Source organism: Ovis canadensis, chromosome 4 (assembly GCF_042477335.2).
Source record: "Ovis canadensis isolate MfBH-ARS-UI-01 breed Bighorn chromosome 4, ARS-UI_OviCan_v2, whole genome shotgun sequence".
Classification (NCBI taxonomy): Eukaryota; Metazoa; Chordata; class Mammalia; order Artiodactyla; family Bovidae; genus Ovis; species Ovis canadensis.
The window spans coordinates 128,253,475-128,276,272 of NC_091248.1; the positions used below are offsets into that span (position 1 = coordinate 128,253,475).

Consider the following 22,798-nt stretch of genomic DNA (forward strand, 5'->3'; position numbering starts at 1 on the left):
TTGCCATGAAGTGATAGGACTGGAAACCATGATCTTAGTTATCTGAATGTTAAGTTTTAGGCCAACTTTTTCACTCTCCTCTTTCACTTTCATCAAGAGGCTCTTTAGTTCTTCTTCACTTTCTGCCATAAGGGTGGTGTCATCTGCGTATCTGAGGTTATTGATATTTCTCCCAGCAATCTTGACTCCAGCTGTGCTTCATCCAGCCCAGCATTTCTCATGATGTGCATTGCATAGAAGTTAACTAAGCAGGGTAACAATATACAGCCTTGAGGTACTCCTTTTCCTATTTGGAACCAGTCTATTGTTCCATGTCCAGTTCTAACTGTTGCTTCCTGACCTGCATACAGGTTTCTCAAGAGGCAGGTCAGGTGGTCTGGTATTCCAATTTCTTGAAGTATTTCCCACTTCTTGAAGTATTTCCCACAGTTCGTTGTGATCCACACAATCAAAGGCTTTGGTGTAGTCAACAGGGTAGAAGTGGATGTTTTTCTGGAACTCTCTTGCTTTTTTGATGATCCGATGAATGTTGACAATTTGATTTCTGCTTCCTCTGCCTTTTCTAAAACCAGCTTGAACATCTGTATGTTCACAGTTCACATACTATTGAAGCCTCGCTTGGAGGATTTTGAGCATTACTTTACTAGCATGTGAGATGAGTACAATTGTGCAGTAGTTTCAACATTCTTTGGCATTGCCTCTCTTTGGGATTGGGATGAAAATTTACCTTTTCCAGTCTTGTGGCCAATGCTGAGTTTTCAAAATTTGCTGGCATATTGAGTGCAGCACTTTCAAAGCATCATCTTTTAGGCTTTGAAATAGCTCAACTGGAATCCCATCACTTCCAAAGCAAATATACCCAATTGTGGATGTGACTCGTGATGCAAGTAAAGTCCAATGCTGTAAAGAGCAATGTTGCATAGGAACATAGAATGTTAGATCCAGAATCAAGGCAAATTAGAAGTGTTCAAACAGGAGATCACAACAGTGAACATTGACATTTTAGGAATCAGAGAACTAAAATGGACTGGAATGGGGGAGTTTAACTCAGATGACCATTATATCTACTACTGTGGACAAGAATTTCTTATAAGAAATGCAGCAGCCATCATAGGATAAAAAAGTGAGTCTGAAATGCAGTACTTGGATGCCATCTCAAAAATGACAGAATGATCTCTGTTTGTTTCCTTAGCAAACCATTCAATATCACAGTAACTCAAGTCTATGCCCTGACCAGTAACACTGAAGAAGCTGAAGTTGAATGGTTCTATGAAGGCCTACAAGACCGTCTAGAATTAACACCCAAAAAAGATGTCATTTTCATTATAGGGGACTAGAATGCAAAAGCAGGAAGTCAAAAGACACCTGGAGTAACAGGCAAATTTGGCCTTGGAATACAGAATGAAGTAGGTCAAAGACTAACAGAGTTTTTCCAAGAGTACACACTGGTCATAGTAAACACCTTCTTCCAACAACACAAGAGAAGACTCTACACATGGACATCACCAGATGGTCAATACTGAAATCAGATTGATTATATTCTTTGCAACCAAAGATGGAGAAGCTGAAATGGAGAAGCAAGACACAGAGCTGACTGTGGCTCAGATCATGAACTCCTTATTGCCAAATTCAGGTTCAAATTGAAGAAAGTAGGGGAAGCCACTAGACCATTCAAGCAGGTAAATTAGTTCTTTAAGTCCTAGGCTGCCAGTTAGTAGAATGAGAACTGTAGAACTGGAAGCTCTCTAGATAAGATGTTGTCCAACCCCCTCATTTTGCAGCTCAAGTGACAGAGGCTTAAAGCAGTCGTGACTTGCACAAGCACGGTTGGTTCTGCCACTCTTACTGTAACCTCTGGCAAGTCCTTAACCACATCTGGATTTCTGCTCCCTCCTCTGTAAAATGAATTGGTGATCATCACAGCTAACAACTTCCAGGTGCTTCCTGTGTGCCTGACACTGTCCTGAGTACTTTAAGTGCCTTTTCTAATTCTCCCAACTTTCCAGAAATTATGATTGATTACCTTCTGTTACAGAAGGAAATATAAAAACATAGAAAGCTTAAATAACTTGCTCGAGATAAGACAATTAGGAAATTTTGCAAAGCTGATCTAGTAACCCAGGAAGAACTGCCTCCCAAATCCTCAAATTCCAATTCTTAGATTTCTTCTAAGAAAACCGGTTCTGCTCTTGAGCAGAATGTGACATATGCTGAGGGCAGTAGTGCCCATTGCCTCCCAGGGTAGAAGACAGACAGATTAATACTATGCACTGTGATTAGTACAATAGAAGAATGAAGCTTATTTCCTTCTCTCAAAAGCTTTGGAAGTTTGTGCCTGTTCATCTTTTTATTGATGTTGATTGGTTGTTTGCACTGGCTGGTAGGTTTTATACTAGACACTGAGAATCTAGAGATAAGGAAAACAAAGTCCCTTTTGAGACTGACTTCATTCATTTAGCATAATGATTTGGGGAGTCATTCAAGTTGTATGTGCCAAGAGCTTGTTCTCCTTTATTGCTACATAGTGTTCCATCTTACTGATGTATCCCAGCTTCTCACTTCTCCTTCACTTATGATGCAGAAGGTGCTGTGGTCCAGGCGCAGGTTGGAAAAGAATTTCCAGACATGAGACAGAATGAAAGGGAAATAAAGTTTATTAGAGTGGGAGACGCTGTTACAACAGCGGGCCAGCTCGAGGCAAAACTGATGTTAAACAGGGGTCCTTAGTCTGCTTTTATACCCAGAGTGCAAGGAGTGGGATAGGGGTCATTTGCTGACTGGATGAGTCACATATACTGGGTTGGGGGGAAGAGTAAGGCAAATGCCCTCTCCCTATGGGGTAGGAAGGGAGACAGGTTATACTGCTCAGGAGGACCTGAAATCCATTAATAGTTTCAACACGGGGGAGGGAAGGATGATAAGGGTCTGGTTTTCTGTTCCTGCATTCCAAGACCCGCCTTGGTTTTATCTGCTCTGTTGTCCTTGGGTCACCAGAGAAAGCTCAGCTTCTCTGTACACCAACGCTGAGTCAAATCTTGGAGACAGAGTTTTGGGTAGAAAAGGAGCGTTTCATTGCTTTGCCAGGCAAATGGGGACACAGTGGGCTCATGCTTTCAAAGCCCTCTATCCCCACTTGGGGAAGACAGTGAGAAGTTTTATTGTCCAAAGAGGGCGTGATCAGCTCTTGGATGGTCTTCTGATGGCTTGGTGGTGAGGTAAGCAAGAGTCAGTATCATCATCCTTCAGGTCCAACTGGTCTAGGGTCTACAAGCTGTGGGGAGCATACCATGGTTAATTGTTAACTGCTGCCACCAGGAGTGGTTTCAGTATCTGTAAACAAACACAAAGGCGTTACTGTGTGTATCCTTTGATGGGGAAGCAAGACCTTACCCCAAGGCTCCTCTTGACTATTTCTCTGGTTTCCCAATTCCTTCCTTCCCCAATTGACAACTGCTTGAATCTGCCCACTGGAGCTCAGGGAAGGTCATGGAGGCTGAGTGAAGGCTGTTTCCTGTGATCAGAGAAAGAGGGGACACAAAAGCCTTGGGCCCAGGAGCCCCACAGGGCCATGCATGCCTCCATGTATTCTTATGCCCCTAATTGATTGCTCTTTGTTTGCTAAAACCTCCATTATACCGCTGAATAGTAGTGCATGGGAACGCTTGCTTTCTCCCTGGAAATGTCTTCATTTGTGCATGTGCGTGTCCACTCAGTTGTGTCAGACTCTTTGAAATCCTATGGACTGCAGCCCACCAGGCTCCTCTGTCCATGTAATTTTCCAGGCAAGCACACTTGGGTGGGTTGTCATTTCCTACTCCAAAGGATCTTCCCGACCAGATATCACACCCACCCTGAGTGTTTCCCAATTAGGCAAGTAAGATAGCAGCTGAACTCCAGCAGGGTATTACAAGTATTTGTGTTTGTGTGTGGTGTGTAATCATATTAAGCGAGTATCCCACAATCACTATTTTCTTGGGGGTTTTATCATGAATGACTATTGAATTTTATTAAAGACTTTTAAAGAATCATCCATGAAAATAATTGAGTGAATGACGTTAACAGATTTCCCAATATTCAACCAACCTCTTTGTTTTCTATCCCTCTTGGTCATGAAGTATCACATTCTTAATGGTGGTGTTGGCACCTATTTGCTAATACATAAAGTTTTGTCTTTTGTACTTGTACTTGCTTTTAATTTACCTTACTTTACTTTTTGCAGGTTTGTTTTTTAAGTGAGAATTTATTTTCTTTCTTTTGAAAGTGAAAGTGAAAGTAGGTCACTCGTATCCAACTCTTTGCAACTCCATGGACTGTATAGTCCATGGAATTCTCCAGGCCAGAATGCTGAAGTAGCTAGCCTTTCCCTTCTCCAGGGCATTTTCCCAACTCAGGGATTGAACCCAGGTCTCCCAACATTGCAGGCAGATTCTTTACTAGCTGAGCCAGCAGGGAAGCCCTTTCTTTCTTTTACTTTTATTGAAAAAGTTTTTGGTGCAATGCATTTTTCTCTGGTCACTTCTTTCAATGAAGCCTAAGCTTCTGATATTTAGTGTTTTCATTATTATGATCTTTAAGAAATTCTAAAGAGTCAGTTTGTATTTTTGTTTTCAACCGGAGTTGTTTAACACAATGCGCCATTTCAGTTTCCAGATGGAAGCACATTTTCCTAGAAGTAATTTCTGCTTTTGTCTCATTATGATCAGAAAATGAAGAAGAATAAAGAGCCTCGATGAAAAGTGAAAGAAAAGTGTGGAAAAAGTTGGCTTAAAATTTAACCTTCAAACAACTAAGATCATGGCAACCAGTCCCATCACTTCATGGCAAATAGGTGGGCAAACAGTGACAGCATTGTTTTGGGGGGCTTCAAAATCGCTGCAGATGGTGACTGCAGCCATGAAATTAAGAGATGCTTGCTCCTTGGAAGAAAAGTTATGGCCAACCTAGACAGCATATTAAAAAGCAGAGACATTACTTTGCCAACAAAGGTCCATCTAGTCAAAGCTCTGGTTTTTCCAGTAGTCATGTATGGATGTGAGATTAGGACTATAAAGAAAGCTGAGTGCCAAAGAATTGATGCTTTTGTATTTGGTGTTGGAGAAGACTCTTGAAGAGTCTCTTGGGTTACAAGAAGATCAAACCAGTTCATCCTAAAGGAAATCAGTCCTGAATATTCATTGGAAGGCCTGAAGCTAAAGGTGAAACTCCAATATTTTGGCCACCTGATGCAAAGAATTGACTCGTTTGAAAAGATTCTGATGCTGGGAAAGATTGAAGGCAGGAGGAGAAGGGGACCACAGAGAATGAGATGGTTGGATAGCATCATCGACTCGATGGACATGAGTTTGAGCAAACATCAGGAGTTGGTGATGGACAGGGAAGCCTGGCATGCTGCAGTCCATGGGATTGCAAAGAGCTGGACATGACTGAGCAACTGAACTGAACTGAACTTTTCTTAAGCTTCATATTGTTGATATAGGATTTGTGATAAAAGATAATGAGATGGGAAAATGTTGTTTAGGTTTAATTCTTCTTGAGGTAATAGTTGCCTTTACAAACCTAAAGTTTTGAACAAGTGTATGGAAATGAGTCCTCTGAGACTATAAGTCAATCACTCCCTGCGGAACAATTTCGAATCCACTGGAAATGGCCTCTGTGGCAAAATTAAACATATACTATGTTTAGGGAATAGAGAGAAAAAGTATATGTTTCCATTGTCTCAAATTTCATAATCTTTCCTAGGTCTTATCCATTATTTCCAGAGAAAACACAGAATTAAATGTTTGCTCTCATGTAAAAACCAGTCCAATCTGATGTATTAAAGAGCCCCTTTAGGGACTTCCCTCGTGGTCCAGTTAATAAGACTTTGCCTTCCAATGCAGGTGGTGGGGGTTTGATCCCTGGCCAGGGAGCTAAAGATCCCACATGACTTGCAGCCCCAAAACCAAAACATAAAAGAAAAGCAATACTGTAACAAATTCAGTAAAGACTTAGGGAAGGAAAAAAAGAAGAAATGGCCCCTTTAGATACAGTCCAGTCTCCATGTAGGTGACTCAGACAGTTTCTGCAACCATTGTATTTATTTCCTCCCATGGACTTTCAACACCTTATGTGACACTGGTTTGTGGAGAAAGATGGAGTTCTCCAGGCTCCCCTGGTGGTGCCAGTGGTAAAGAATCTGCCTGTCAATGCAGGAGATACAGATTCGATCCCCGGGTTGGGAAGATTCCCTGGAGAAGGAAATGGAAACCCACTTCAGTACTCTTACCTGGGAAATTCCATGGACGTAAGGCTACAGTCCATAGAATCACAGAGTCGGACACAACTGAACACGCACACATGCACGTGCATATGGGGTCTCCAGCCTCAGCCTCTGTCTCCCCTACTTGCTGGGTGATGTCTCATGTCTGTCAAGCCTCTGAAGGCCTGCTGGTCCCCAACAAGAAAGTCCACAAGCTGGTGTAAAGGCACCAAGTGAGTTGATTTCCCACTCCAGGCAGTGCCCTTTCAGGGGCTCCTCAACTGACTTGACCACAGCTCCAGATGGTCTATGTTCTCTGTGGCTGGTCAGGCAGTGGCTCTTATTCAGCCCTGGAATATCAGCTAGAGGGTGATATTTCATGTGGTTGCAGGAAATACAACTTTATTAAAGTAGCTTAACAAAGGGTTCAATTTTGATACAAGGAGTTTACAGCTGGTACTCCAGGGCTGAGGTAACTATCCAAAGAACTTGATTTTTTTTCTTCCACCCGTTATGGTATCGTTTGTCCCCAGAGTGGCAAGATGGCCGCTTCAGCTTCAGCCTCAGCTCAGAACTGTAAGCAGAAAGAACAGACACAAGAAGGAAGACAGGATGGCACTTCTACTGCAAAAGCAAAGCCAACCCACAGGGCTTCTTCTACCACCTCCTGGTCATATGCTTACCCCAGCTATGAGAAACACAGTACAACTCAGTATTTCACATGGGTCCGTTGCTGTGATAAGCAAAACTGTAGTTTTGTTAGTAATGAGGGGGGGACAAATGCTAGTGAGCTGATGTCCAGCAGCGCCTGCTATATGAGCTGGGGTGAACTTGCCACACACTCCTCACTCTAGAGAGACCTCATTCTCAACGGTATGGCGGATTCTTTTGACGATTCCCAACCAAACTTTCCTACAGTCCTAAACTCTTCCTCATTCTATACATGAACCAAGGAAGGGTCAAGAAAATAGAACCTCAGTGCCTGAGTCTGGTTCCAAAAAATACAGTCTTATAACATACTAAATATCCTACAGATAAACTTTGGAATAAACTACAAAGAACAAATACTAGAAAGTACTGGGGAGCCACCAAAGCAGATAGAAAAGGAAAGTATTTCCATCCTTGAAACAAGAACATAAGGTGACATCCATGTTTGAAAGCTTTTTCCAGAGGGCACTCCCCAGACCACAATGCAAGAAGTGACCAGAACTTCACTATCAAATATACCTCTTGTTTCCTGAACCTGGAGAGAAAAGCTTAGGACCACATCTGATTGCTTTATTCCTCTGCCTTCCTGCTTCCTTTCCCCTAGAAGAGGAGAGACTGTTCTCAACTCTAATTAGCTGGACTTCTATTGTGTAAGATGTTATTGTCTAGTGACTAAACCTTTTTTGGAAAATTGGAGAAGTGATAGGATATGGACAATCCATTTGTTGACAAGGCTGTCATCTTTTGAAAAAAATCTATTAATATTTTTTTTAAATAGTGGAAACTGATTATTCAGATTTTTCCATATTTTGTGAAGCATTAGCATGCATCATTGAAACAGCAAGAGAGTTTCAGAAAAATATCTATTTCTGCTTTATTGACTATCCCAAAGGCTTTGACTATGTGGATCACAATAAACTGTGGAAAATTCTGAAAGAGATGGGAATACCAGACCGCCTGACCTGCCTCTTGAGAAACTTCTATGCAGGTCAGGAAGCAACAGTTAGAACTGGACATGGAACAACAGACTGGTTCCAAATAGGAAAAGGAGTACGTCAAGGCTGTATATTGTCACCCTGCTATTTAACTTCTATGCAGAGAGCATCATGAAAGACCCTGGGCTGGAGGAAGCACAAGCTGGAATCAAGATTGCCGGGAGAAATATCAATAACCTCAGATATGCAGATGACACCACACTTATGGCAGAAAGTGAAGAAGAACTAAAGAGCCTCTTGTTGAAAGTGAAAGAGGAGAGTGAAAAAGTTGGCTTAAAGCTCAACATTCAGAAAATAGAGATCATGGCATCCGGTCCCATCACTTCATGGCAAATAGATGGGGAAACAGTGGTAACTGTGGCTGACATTATTTTTCTGGGCTCCAAAATCACTGCAGATGGTGATTGCAACAATGAAATAAAAAGATGCTTACTCCTAAGAAGGAAAGTCATGACCAACCTAGACAGCATATTAGAAAGCAGAGATATTACTTTGCCAACAAAGGTCTGTCTAGTCAAGGCTATGGTTTTTCCAGTGGTCATGTATGGATGTGAGAGTTTGACTATAAAGAAAGCTGAGCACCGAAGAATTGACGGTTTTGAACTGTGGTGTTGGAGAAGACTCTTGAGAGTCCCTTGGACTGCAAGGAGATCGAACCAGTCCTTCCTAAAGGTGATCAGTCCTGGGTGTTCATTGGAAGGACTGATGTTGAAGCTGAAGCGCCAACACTTTGGGCACCTGATGCAGAGAGCTGACTCATTTGAAAAGACCCTAATGCTGGGAAAGATTGAGGGCAGGAGGAGAAGGGGATGACAGAGGATGAGATGGTTTGGTGGCATCACCTATTCAATGGATATGGGTTTGGGTGGACTCCAGGAGTTGGTAATGGACAGGGAGGCCTGGTGTGCTGTGGTTCATGGGATCGCAGAGAGTCAGACACGACTGAGCCACTGAACTGAACTAAACTGAGCATGCATCAGAGTCACCTGGAAGACTTGTTAACATACAAAGTTACTGAATGAGCAGACCTGAGAATTTGCACGCCTAACAGTTCCCTGGCATTGCCAATGTGGCTGGTTCTCGACTGATTTGAGAGTGATTGCACTGGAGCAGATACCCTGTGTCTGACAAAGAAAGGGATAGTGGCTTCAAATTTTTTGAAGGCATTTCCTCTGCTCCAAGTATTACCAGCTAGATCAAGGGTGCCAAAGACCCTTCTCCCCTCCAGGATTCTGAAGGAAAAGTATACATACAAAGAACTGAATCTAATAAATCAAAACACCATACCGTTACCCATATCCTAGGACTCCTAAGTAAAGATGAAGTGGAGATCAAACAGGGACCAGAAACCACAGTTAGAGTCCTCCTTCTCCTGGAAATGGAAGAGAGCCCAATTCAGTCCTGTTCAGTCACTCAGCCATGTCCAACTCTTTGCAACCCCATGGACTGCAGCACAGCAAGCATCCCTGTCCATCACCAACACCCAGAACTTGCTCAAGATCATGTCCATTGAGTCAGTGATGCCATGGAACCATCTCATCCTCTGCCATCCCCTTCTCTTCCTGCCTTCAATCTTTCCCAGCATCAGGGTCTTTTCCAATGAGTCAGTTCTTCCCATCAGGTGGCCAAAGTATTGGAGTGTCTGCTTCAGCATCAGTCCTTCTGAGGAATATTCAGTACTGATCTTTAAGATGAACTGGTTGGATCTCCTTGCAGTCAAAGTGACCCTCAAGAGTCTTCTCCAACACCACAGTTCAAAATCATCAGTTCTTCAGCACTCAACTTTCTTTAGAGTCTGGCTCTCACATCCATACATGACTACTGGAAAAGCCATAGCTTTGACTAGATGGACCTTTGTCAGCAAAGTAATGTCTCTGCTTTTTAATATGCTGTCTGGATGGCATCACCGACTCGATAGACGTGAGTTTGAGTGAACTCTGGGAGTTGGTGATGGACAGGGAGGCCTGGCATGCTGTGATTCATGGGGTCACAAAGAGTCGGACACGACTGAGTGACTGAACTGAAATGAACTGAACTAGGTTGGTTATAGCTTTTCTTCCAAGGAGCAAGCATCTCTTAATTTCATGGCTGCAGTCACCATCTGCAGTGATTTTGGAGCCCAAAAAATAAAGTCTGTCACCGTTCTCATTGTTTCACCATCTATTCGCCATGAAGTGATGGGACTGGATGCCATGATCTTCATTTTTTGAACGTTGAATTTAAACCAGTTTTTTCACTCTCCTCTTTCACTTTCATCAAGAGGCTCTTTAGTTCCTCTTCCTTTCTGCTATAAGGGTGGTGTCATCTGCATATCTGAGGTTATTGATATCTCTCCCAGCAATCTTGAAGCAACAGTTAGAACTGGACATGGAACAACAGACTGGTTCCAAATTGGGAAAGGAATATGTCAAGGCTGTATATTGTCACCCTGCTTATTTAACTTATATGCAGGGTACATCATGTGAAATGCTGGGCGATTCAGTTCAATTCAGTTCAGTTGCTCAGTCGTGTCTGACTCTTAGTGACCCCATGAATCGCAGCACACGAGGCCTCCCTGTCCATCACCAACTCCTGGAGTTCACTCAGACTCACGTCCATCGAGTCGGATATGCCATCCAGCCATCTCATCCTCGGTCATCCCCTTCTCCTCCTGCCCCCAATCCCTCCCAGCATCAGAGTATTTTCCAATGAGTCAGCTCTTCGCATCAGGTGGCCAAAGTACTGGAGTTTCAGCTGTAGCATCAGTCCCTCCAAACAAATCCCATGGCTGATCTCCTTCAGAATGGACTGGTTGGATCTCCTTGCAGTCCAAGGGAGTCTCTAGAGTCTTCTCCAACACCACAGTTCAAAAGCATCAGTTCTTCAGCGCTCAGCTTTCTTCTCAGTCTAACTCTCACATCTATACATGACCACTGGAAAAACCATAGCCTTGACTAGATGGAACTTTGTTGGCAAAGTAATGTGTCTGCTTTTCAATATGCTATCTAGGTTGGTCATAACTTCTCTTCCAAGGAGTAAGCGTCTTTTAACTTCATGGCTGCAGTCACCATCTGCAGTGGCGACTAAGCACAGCTAAATAAAGAGCTCGTGACACAATCAGGCAAGAACTGAGCAAGTCAAATATCACATAGAGAAGAAAATAAAGACATACTCAAAGTGTTATGTCGATTGTGTCTAAAGTAACACTTCTCATGTAGCTCTAAAGAAAAAGACTTGCAATTTTTAAAACTTTAAGTCCACTAATCTTTGATATTATTTTAAAGGTCTTTTTTTCTCTGGGCAATTATTTGGTAGAAGGTCTTTCATGTTTTGTATCCATTAGCATTTTTAGTTTTTTCTTTAAACATTTGCAAGAAAACTTTGCATAACCAAAGTAATAATATTTTTCATCATCTCTCCAATTGAAAATTTTTTTTTCACACAACAATCCAAGTTGTTTTATAGCTGGTCCAAGTTGCAAGTCCTGAGTCTGTTAAAAGCCGTCCAAAGTGTTTTTTGTTGGCCATTCAATTCTGGCTTCCGTTACTAGTTTTTTCAAGTCTGTTTTTGATGGCTAAAAGGAACCCTTTTATCAAACCCTGTATGTATTGACTGAAAAGATCTCTAACACCTTTTGTTTCTTTTTTCTTGGTTTCACTGCACTGCAGCACACTGCAATTACCATTCATGGTGAATGTTGTAAAACATCTTCCCGACTCTTTTTCTCTCTCCTGTTCCAGTTTAGTACCTGCTTTGTCATCTCCATTCATTCTGCACCAATATCATGCCTTCATTTTGAAGCTTAAATTTTCTCCATGCTTACTTTTAACTAAAACTTAATCAGAATCTATTATAAGTAAAATAATCATCAGGATTTAAATTTAATAACCAACTAAATGTAGCTCTGTATCACTGTAACCCATGTTGTCTACACAAAGTGTTCATAAAAGTACCACAACACTCATTAGGAAGATTGTTGAAAGGGAAACAGTCTTCAGACATCGACTAAGTCAGTGATGATGTGTTTATTATGTTCTGACACTAGAAATGGTAAACGTGCCCAAGGTTTACATTGCAATACAAGAATAATACGTGATACAACAGTTAGAGTGAAGTGTATTTCTACCCAAACCGCAGAACTGTGTTGAACAGTAAAATATTTTACCGTGTTTCAGTGTTTAAATTTAAATTAAAACAAATTATCATGAAATAAAAGTTCAGTTTCCCAGGTATAGCTATATTCCAAATTCCCAATAACCACATATGGCTAGTGTCTACCGTACTGGATACTGCAATTTCTAGAAAATACTCAAATATTTGGAAATTAAATACATTCTCCTCAATATCCATGAGAGATAAAAGATATCACAAAGAATTTGCAAAATATCCTAAACTGAGTGATAGTGAAAAGAGAACACACAAAGCATAATAAGATGCAGGTAAACATGTGTAGAGGGAAGTTTTATAACTTTCTACCTTTGTGTTAGAAAATAAGAATTTTTAATAGTTTACAGGATATTCTCCATAGCATGTTGCAGAGACTCGGGATATTATTATGCTCTTCTGAAGGATCCTGGGTTTGCTCCAGCAGGCACTTATATTACTGGTCGATGCCTTTGAACTTAACCTGGGAAGGCTTAATGTCGTTAGCAAGGAACTGTTCCAGTTTTGCTCTTTCAGGGCAAGTCCCTTAGTCCTGAGGTGATCTTTACTCCCACTAGTACTTCAGTGGACTACTTGGTGGACTAGAATCCAAAATTCTGTCTTTGCTGCTGAGGGCAACTGCTGAAATCTCTGACCAGCTTATTCATCCTTCCAAAACGCCTCCCCTGGACCCTCTAGAGACCGCAATTCCTGGGTCATCCAAAGACTTGAAAGGAGTTTTTATACAGAATTGCTCATGCTCCCACTCATGCCCCTCTGTGGGAGTTCTCCATCAATATCTACCCTCTCTGGCTGCCCCCAAACTCCATCCTCTTACGCTCAGGTCCCTGTGAATTTCTGCTTGAGCGCATCCCTGGATCAGCAGGATGGAGACATACTCTCAGGGGCGAACCACATACATGTGACAGCCACGTGGCCCCTGAGTGAAGTGTCAAGTTCCGCATAGCCTCTCCCTGTATTTGGTCACTCTCAGTGTCTTCCAACAATTGTTTAAAAACTCTCATTATTTTGAATTTTCCACAGAGTGTATGAAAGTTATTACAGGAGAATTCAGAGCTGGAAAACTTCCCTGAGATTTTTAGCCATTGCTTTGACCCACCAAGGAGGAAGCAGCCCATGGACTCACTGGTCACTTTGGACTCTCCAGATCCCTTTCATGCTTTGCTCCAGTGTAGGGTTTTGTGTTTTTTGTTTTTGTTTTTTGAGAATAATGAATTCCAAAGGTCACTATTTTCACAGCTTTGGCAAAGACAAACCCCTCTCCTCCACCAACCCATGACCTCATCCTCAGCACCTCTTTCTTTCTGGTACACAGACCATGGGATTTCCAGAATAAACGGACCACACCTTCTCTGTTCTCTGATGCTCAGGGAGTGATGGTGTGAAGCAACAGCTCCCCTTCCTTCTGAACTGTCGTGGATTTTCTTTGATTTTTAGTAACAAAGGAGAGAAAAACCCATATTCTGTAAAATTTTAAGAAATTCCTTTAGAATATTTTTTTTAATTTTTATTTTTACTTTATTTTACAACACTGTATTGGTTTTGCCATACATTGACATGAATCCACCATGGGTGTATATGCGTTCCCAAACATGAACCCCCCTCCCACCTCCCTCCCCATAACATCCCTCTGGGTCATCCTCATGCACCGGCCCCAAGCATCCTGTATCCTGCATCAGACATAGACTGGCGATTCGTTTCTTACCTGATAGTATACATGTTTCAATGCCATTCTCCCAAATCTTCCCACCCTCTCCCTCTCCCTCAGAGTCCAAAAGTCCGCTCTACACATCTGTGTCTCTTTTGCTGTCTCGAATACAGGGTCATCATTACCATCTTTCTAAATTCCATATATATGTGTTAGTATACTGTATTGGTGTTATTCTTTCTGGCTTACTTCACTTTGTATAATCAGCTCCATTTCCATCCATCTCATTAGAACTGATTCAAATGAATTATTTTTAATGGCTGAGTAATACTCCATTGCGTATATGTACCACAACTTTCTTATCCATTCATCTGCCTTTAGAATTTTTAATGAATGATGTGTTTTAAGTGACTTGCCATTTGTCATTTAGTGACTTGACATTTTGTGAGTGACAGTGCCTGACATTTGGTTAATACTTATATTTTCTAGGATGAGATCAATTAGGCCAACAGGGTTAAAAGGAAAGTACCTAATTTAAAGATATTTATCTTCTTAAAGGAAATGCGAATGACTTTAGCTGTCAGTTTAGTGGCTATGAAGTAATGGGCCTATTCATTTAGAAACAAAATGACTTTATTTCACTTATCCTTGAAGAATTTACAGATTCTCCCAGTCTTTTTTTAATGTTTCAGATTTTTAATGTGACTTTAAATTTGTTCTTTTCACATTGTGTAAATTTAAGGTGTGCTGAGTGTTACTTTGGTAGACTGGTGTATCATAGTACGGTTGCCATTTTAACAATCTTCAGCATATCACATACTTATACTATAATGTTATTGTCTACATTCAGTATACTGTACTTTAGACCTCTGTGGCTTATTAGTGCTTGCGACAAGTCTGTGCCTGGAACACCAGCAATCTTATCCCCTGTGCTCCCACTTCTTGGTAACCACCATTCCCTTCCTTTTTTAAACAGGTTTGACTTTTTAGATTCCACGTATTACACAGTACTTGTCCTTCTCTGACTTATCTTCCTTCCAATTCTTCCAAATTCAATACATGAACATAAGACAACTCCAACTGGAATACCAACAGTGTACTTTTTAGAAAATTCAACAAGTAATTTAAATTTTCACACAGAAGAAGAAATGCCTGAAAATAACAAAAGAAATACAAAAATGGTGGCTGGGGAAGAAATCGGAGGTGGAGGGGGAGAGTTCACATTACAATCAAAGCCAAGGAATCAAGTCAATATTTTATTCATATAGGAGTTGAGAAGATGGAAGACAAGAAGAGAGGCAAAAATTCTCACAGAAATCATAGGGAATATGAAAACTCACCATATGATAACTGCTGTTTCAGTTCAGCAGGAGATGATCACCTACTTAGTAAATGGTCTGGCGCAAAGGCTGTCTTAAGCATACTCCAATGTGTCTCTGTTCTGACTCCAGACCCTTTTAGCTAAAGTCCTGCTCCAGCTTTCTCAGGGGTCCTCTGGGTGAGGACGAGATGACACTTGGAGTTGCAGGACTCTCCGAGGCCCGTAGGCTGCTCCTGAGGACGTTCACATGGTCTGCTTCTTTCTTTGCAACTTCCCTTTCTTTCTTCCTTCCTCCCTCCATTCTACACCCCCAAACACCTGGCTGGGGAACCTGCTTACACGCCCAGACACCCCTCGCTTTCTCCTCTCTCTTAAGGGAGAAGGGAAGGGGTTGCAGGTCAGACAGAGGCTGGGCTGGAAGTCTCTGCTCTCCATGCAGGAGGGTGAGCATCAGAAGGGTGCTATCAGGTGTGTGACCTCCCTTGTCCAAGCCTCCCTGGGAAGAGCTCCTCTGCTATCCAAGGCCACTTGGATGCCTGGGGGGCGCGTGTCCTGCAGCCAGGTCTATGCCCCATTTCCTGAGCAGACCTGGCCCCTGGATACGCCTGCCCTGCTCCGCTCCTTCCCATGGGGCCCCTTTGCTGCGGGTGATGGCCTCTTTCAAGAGCGAATCAAGAGCAGCTCCTTGTGGCCCTCCCCCGTTTCTAGTTGCCCTCTCCTCCCCAGCCCAGAGCCTGCCCTGCCCCACTGGCACAGGGCTTTAAAAGCCATCGTGCCTGCCCTCTTAAGGGGCAAGGACACAGCCCAAGAGACGCAGAGTTGCCGGGTCCACGTTCCACGCTGATCTGCTGCATCAAGTTTTAAGCCGAGACTCCAGTGGCCCGGATCCTGCCGGGTTCCACGGCAGAAGGGAGCACAGGTCCGCATCAGGAGGCTTGGCTTCTCTCAGAGTTCTGTTGCAGAGAGGGAACGCCAGCGACACGCGAGGAATGGCTGGGGGCGCAGAGCAGGAGGGCCCCTGTGTTCTGGAAGGTGTGATGAAGGACCTGAGAACTCAGGAGCCCACCCACCTCCTCTCACCTGACCAGAGGCTGCCCTGGAGACAGGAGGGGCCAGGGACCCCTGGGATGGAGCGGGCAAGTGAGGGGCCTGGGAGCCAGACTCTGGCCAAGGGAGGCAGGCAGGAAGCCATGGAGGCGTGCGCCTCACATGGGCGCACTGGGCGGGAGCTGGCGTCCAGTTTGCTCGGGCTCCTTCAGGATGCGGCGCAGGCCCTGCAGCCAGGCCTGGTCCCCGCACCCCTCCTCAGAGCCAGGCCGCCAGAGACCCCAGCTCTCACGGGGCGCGGCGCGGGGCTGGGGGGCGGCCAGGGGACTGTAGGCGCGGCCCTCGTTCTCCCACAGGACCCCTTCGACGTGCCGCATGAGCTCCCTCAGCTGGGCCTCCTGCTCGGCTCCGTCCCCCTTGTTGTTGAAGCCGCAGTGTCGCCTTGAGCAGACCACGTCCAGCTCGGCCAGCGCCCGGTTGTCGGTCTCCTGCAGGTACGTCCCCAGCGAGCCGCCGTCCAGGTCCTCCTTCCGCGTGAACACCAGGACGGTGCGGGCCAGGACGCCGGCCCCGAACACCTCCTCGAGGCGCCTGGCCACCCGCTGGTCCTCCTCGGTGAAGCGGCCGAGCTGAGTCACCAGGAGCACCGCGTGCGGCCCCGGCCAGGAACAGGCGCCAGCCTCGCCTACGCCCTGAGCGGTCCCCTGGGGCGCCGCCAAGCGGGACAGGATGTCAGGGGTGTCGATGACCTGCAGCTCCCTCCCCGCCCACGCGCGGCGCCCCTGCTGGAAGGCTTGGGTCACCGGGCGGGCGCTGAGCTTGGACTCGAACACTCTCCTCCCGAGGATGCTGTTTCCCGTGGCGCTTTTCCCGCTCCCAGATTTTCCCGCCAGGATGAGCCTCAGCGTCTGCGGGGTCCCTTCATCCCCCCGCAGCCCTGAAAGCATCAAGAGAAGGAGGGGGGCCGCGGTTAGAGCCCCTCCCCCGCTTTAGCCTCCCTGGGGCCAGAGGTTCCTGGTGCGGGCAGGACAAAGGAAGCCCAGCATCTGCATCTGAGATATGCCGTGGGTTCACAGGCTTTCCTTCCTTTTCTTTTTTCTAAATTTTTTTGGGGGGGAAATAAGGTAGAAAATACATAACATAAAATGTACTCTTTGCACCATATTTAGGTGTAGCCTTCCATACATTCACATTGCTGGGCAGTCATCACTTGAGCATCTCAAGAACTTTCTATCTTCCCAAATGACACCCTGTCCCCATTAAACACTAACTCCCCATTCTTCCTTCCCACCACCTGACGTCCACTGCTCTTTCTGTCTCCATGTGTTTGACTGTTCTAAGGACCTCACATTACTGGAATCAGGCAATTTTTGCCCTGCTGTGTCTGGCTTATTCACTTTGCATAATATGTTCAAGCTTCATTCATGTTGGAGCAAGTGTCAGAATTGCCTTCCTTTTTAAGGCTGAATAATATTCCTTTGACTGTGTGGATCACAATAAACTGTGGAAAATTCTGAGAGAGTTGGGAATACCAGACCACCTGACCTGCCTCTTGAGAAATCTGTATGCAGGCCAGGAAGCAACAGTTAGAACTGGACATGGAACAACAGACTGGTTCCAAATAGGAAAAGGAGTACATCAAGGATGTATATTGTCACCCTGCTTATTTAACTTCTGTGCAGAGTACATCATGAGAAATGCTGGACTAGAAGAAACACAAGCTGGAATCAAGATTACCGGGAGAAATATCAATAACCTCAGATATGCAGATGACACCACCCTTATGGCAGAAAGTGAAGAGGAACTCAAAAGCCTCTTGATGAAAGTGAAAGTGGAGAGTGAAAAAGTTGGCTTAAAGCTCAACACTCAGAAAATGAAGATCGTGGCATCCAGTCCCATCACTTCATGGGAAATAGATGGGGAAACAGTGGAAACAGTGTCAGACTTTATTTTGGGGGGCTCTAAAATCACCGCAGATGGCGACTGCAGCCATGAAATTAAAAGACATTTACTCCTTGAAAGAAAAGTTATGACCAACCTAGATAGCATATTGAAAAGCAGAGACATTACTTTGCCAACTAAGGTCCGTTTAGTCAAGGCTATGGTTTTTCCTGTGGTCATGTATGGATGTGAGAGTTGGACTGTGAAGATGGCTGAGCACCGAAGAATTGATGTTTTTGAAGTGTGGGGTTGGAGAAGACTCTAGAGAGTCCCTTGGACTGCAAGGAGATCCAACCAGTCCATTCTGAAGGAGATCAGCCCTGGGATTTCTCTGGAAGGAATGATGCTAAAGCTGAAGCTCCAGTACTTTGGCCACCTGATGCGAAGAGTTGGCTCATGGAAAAGACTCTGATGCTGGGAGGGACTGGGGGCAGGAGGAGAAGGGGACGACAGAAGATGAGATGGCTGGATGGCATCACGGACTCGATGGACGTGAGTCTGAGTGAAGTCTGGGAGTTGGTGATGGACAGGGAGGCCTGGCGTGCTGCGATTCATGGGGTCCAAAGAGTCGGACACGACTGAGCAACTGAACTGAACTGAACTGAATATTCCACTGTAGGTGTAGGTGTATATATGATTCCATATTCAGAAGTATATGGAGTTGGGGGGGGGGGTTGTTTCCACTTTCTGCTATTGTGAATAATGCAGCTATGTACCTCAGCACACTTATATTCAATATCTGTTTCAACTGTATGGGGTATATTCCCCAGAAGTGGAATTGTGGGATCATATGGTAGAATGCCACGTTTCATGCTTCTGTTTGAAACTTCTTCTCGGACCACCTATTCCCACCAGGTGGGATCATCCCCTCATGAACTGGGAGCCTGAGCTTCTCGAGCACCTCTGGTTGGAGACCCTTTCCAGGAAGATGGTGAAGTTGGAAGCACACAGCCTCTGTGTCTGTCGTCTCCCTGCCATGATGGAACACTCCACATTACCTTCACTTTTCCCAACAAGGAGTGTTGTGAGGGTGGGGGCCTTTCAGCCAGACCCCCAGCTCCACAGCACAGCTCACACTGGGGTCACAGTCCTAAGCTCCACCGTTGAAGTTTGGGCTGGACACCCTTACCCAGGAGAATATCAGAACCATCAGCTGCAAGTAGGTGTTTCATGCCCATCTAATACTGAGGACCCCAAGTCCAGATTTTAAAAATGACCCTGGCTGGAGGGCATGAAGGGAATTCCCTTCTCCTGGCCTTGCAGGTCCCAGGACCCACAGCACATAGAGAAGCACCAAACCGTAGCTAGTTTCCAGTCTGTTCCCAGGGAAGACACTGCTGTGTCTCAGTGCAGAGCCCTCAGCCTCTTGAGGCCAGGACTGGCACCGTCTTCTTCCAGCTCTCCCCAGCAGGGGTGTGTTTCTCCTGCCTTTCTGCCTTGATGGGCTATCCCACCCACCAACTCCAACTGTAAGATATCGCCTCCCTCCAGCTTCTGCAGGTGACCTGAGTGAATGCCTGGGAGATCCACAGAAGCAAGGAAGGGCAACGTCCATCTGTACTCAAATGCAAAGCTGGAGGAAGACAGTGGTTCCCCATCTGGGCAAGCCTGGAGACACTCATGCCACACCTTTGGACTTAAAAGCGAAATACATTGAGCACAGAGGGAATTTTAAAGTAATACTTAACCCCAATTGCTGCAAAAAGGGTAAATCAGGTGTGAACACTGGGATTGTTGCTTTCCTATGCAGCTTAATATTATGGGTTTTCCCCAATGGCTCAGGCCACTGAAGTTCTTCTAATAAAAACATAGGTGCATGGAACTGCATAATAAATTGCCAATCAATTCTTTTGTCCAGGAAAGTGACGGATTTCCAGCATTCCTAAATTCCCAAGTTCTGTCTCTCCAGGTTAGATGGAAAGTTGAGCCCATGAAAGTGAAGCCCCTGACCCTGATGAAACAGCTTTTGGGGGGAGGGAGCCCCTTGGGAAGACAGAGCCCAGACCTGTGGGCCCTTGATTGCATCCTATGTGTTCACTAGTGCTTTGCAGCCCCCGTGGTCCTGAGAGTCTCACAGCAGAGCCAGCGCGACACCCACCAGGGGCCGGGGGCGAGCCGTCTGTCACACCCACGAACACATCCTTCCTGACACTCAGTGAAGGGGCAGTGACTGTGGTCTGTCACCCCCTTTGACCCACGGCACCATCAGGGTGCCTTCCCTTCTGTCTGGCTGCGGTGAAGGGTGGCCCAATCCGAACGCCCAGTGATGGCCACTCCGGTGGGCGAATCTCTGACAGGGGGGACTCCCACTGCCCCTCCCAACACATCACCTGCCCCTCAGGCCCTAGCCACCCCCCCCCCTCACGTTCATGTCTGCTAGAAAGTTGTTTTACCTCCTGACCCATCTGGAGAAGGATCCTGAGATGCACCTTCTTCAGGTTCCTCCGGGAAAAGGATTTCGAATTCTTCTTCCTCCATCTAGGAAAAAAATAAAACGTGTCTTACTGATGTTTCCTCTGAGCTTTCAGGGGCTCCTGACTTTTGCCTTTCTCTTGCCCATGGAAGTTGTTTGCATCGGTTCGTTGCCATGGGACTGGGTGAGGGGGGTGTCTGAGATATCCCCCTCTATCTCCTTTAGGGACCCTGTTTCCCCCTTCCTTCCCCTGCACTTGTTCTCCACTTGGGGAACGGGGGGATTCTGTGATGGGGAGAAATGACCAGAGACGAGTCCTGACAAACACTGTCCTGGGAGCAGTGGCCAGTGTGCCGGGTGACATGAGCAGGACATTGTTGGAGAGGCTGGTGAGGGGCTCATGGGGCCAGAACGATCTGTGGGGTGAGCCTGGCAGTGAGGGCTGCAGAGGCCGAGCGCTGGGTGGTGAGGAGGGCAGCAGACAGACACAGGCTCCCTCTCCACGTGGGGTGCAGTCCTGCCGGGAGGCCAGGGTCCTCGGCACTCAGCACCAGGCCACCGACTCGGGTGGTCACGCTGCCGGGGCCTCCGTGTCCCTGGAGATGTGGATGCTGAGTCCAAACTAAACATTCCTGAGATCCTGTCCCCCTGGAAGTTTCCAGGACATTTTACAATGTTTTCTAGAGCAATTCCCAGTCCTCTTTGCCAAGGAGGGCATTGTCGCCCACCAGGAGCGCCTGTCATCCACTCTCAAGTCCAGAGAGCTGTCTGCCCAGCCCCCAGCCGCCTCACCCCAGACCCTGCCCGACGGGGCATCACCACACGTGGGCCACGTGCCAGTGTTTGTCTCCAACATGGAGCAGATCTGTCACCTTGTGAGGTTTCTCAGGAGAAAAGTGAGACTCACAGAGTGTCCTGCCCAAGGTTAAGCGGGGAGTGCCAGGCAGAGCCCAAAGGCTGCAAGGTCCTGATTCCCCTGGCTCCTCCCATTGCTCCTGAAACAGGCGCACACACAGACACTCTCACAAACACACACTCACAAACATACAAACAAAAGATACACACAAACACAGCACATACACTACTTACGCACATACACGTACAAAAGTACAAACATAGCACACACGTACAACACACACGAACACATATTTACTCACAAACATATGAACATACATACATAGCACACAAACACAAACATAAGACACAGAGACACATAAGACACACACATATTCACAACAACCCATACACAGAAACACAACACACGCCATTCACACATATGCTCACAAACATACAAACACATGTATAAACATATATACAACACATACAAACATAACACACATTCATCTATACACAAATAGACACACTCAACACAGAGATACACACCAACATAACACACACACATATACATACAAACACATATACACACAAACATACTATGCACAGCATCCCCACAACACACTCTCAGGCAAAATACACACACAAACACAGACTCACATACAGGCAGGGTCACCACGGCCTTAGACTCACCGCCCTGCTATCCGTGGGGCAGGAGGAATGCCCATGTCTTGCGTCTCCTGGGGCCGTGTGCTCTCCTGAACTCTCCGTGTCTCCTTTGAGAGTTAACAAACTGCAGGCTGAATGGAGGAGATCAGAGACAGTGCCCAAACGTACACACACATAGAGGACATGGAGGATATTTTTTCAGTAATACGTGATCCGGAAGCTCAGCTCAAGAACTGCGCTTGAGAGTGCAGCCCTCAGCCCTGAGAAGAGGGAAGAGGAAGTGGGCTGAGCCCTCCAGCAAGGGCCCCCAGGCCGAAAGCTCTTCAGGCTGCACCTGTCTGCAGCCTTGGTGGCAACTCCCTCCAGTGTTCTCACCTGGAAAACCCCATGGACAGAGGAGCCTGGCAGGCTGCAGTCCATGGGGTCGCAGAGAGTGGGACACGACTGAGTGACTTCACTGGTAACATCAACAGGGGAAACAGGAACACGAATGTTGTTATAACTTTTATCCTGAATTAGGACAAGTGGAATTCAGAGGCTTAAACCAAAGCAGCAGATCTTTCAGAAAACGTGCTGCCAGCAGAGTGCTTTTTTCCTGATTTCCTCCCTTTTTGAGAATTCCCCTTCCTGCAGACGTCCTCTGTCTTCTCCATCATGATGCATACTCCCTGACTCTCTTCCTCCCCCAGCTCCTCCTTCAGCTGCTCCATTGGCTCCAGGGTCACCAGTTTGCTGACCCTAGATCTTGAGACTCGTCACCTCCATAATCCCATGAGCCTCACCGGTCAATGCTTTACAATAAGTGTCTCTCTATGCTTGGGTATATCCACACACATTCTGT

At 45.6% G+C, this 22,798-nt stretch overlaps 1 protein-coding gene across 1 annotated transcript; it reads right to left on the reverse strand.

Annotated features, from left to right (window-relative positions):
* Positions 1-14,813: 14,813 nt before the first annotated feature.
* GIMAP6 (GTPase, IMAP family member 6) lies at positions 14,814-22,157 on the reverse strand. Its single transcript, XM_069588705.1, is given in 4 exon segments — positions 14,814-17,037; positions 20,435-20,519; positions 21,982-22,115; positions 22,118-22,157. Coding segments are annotated over 4 exon segments (1,023 nt in total). The 5' UTR covers positions 22,143-22,157; the 3' UTR covers positions 14,814-16,258.
* Positions 22,158-22,798: the final 641 nt, after the last annotated feature.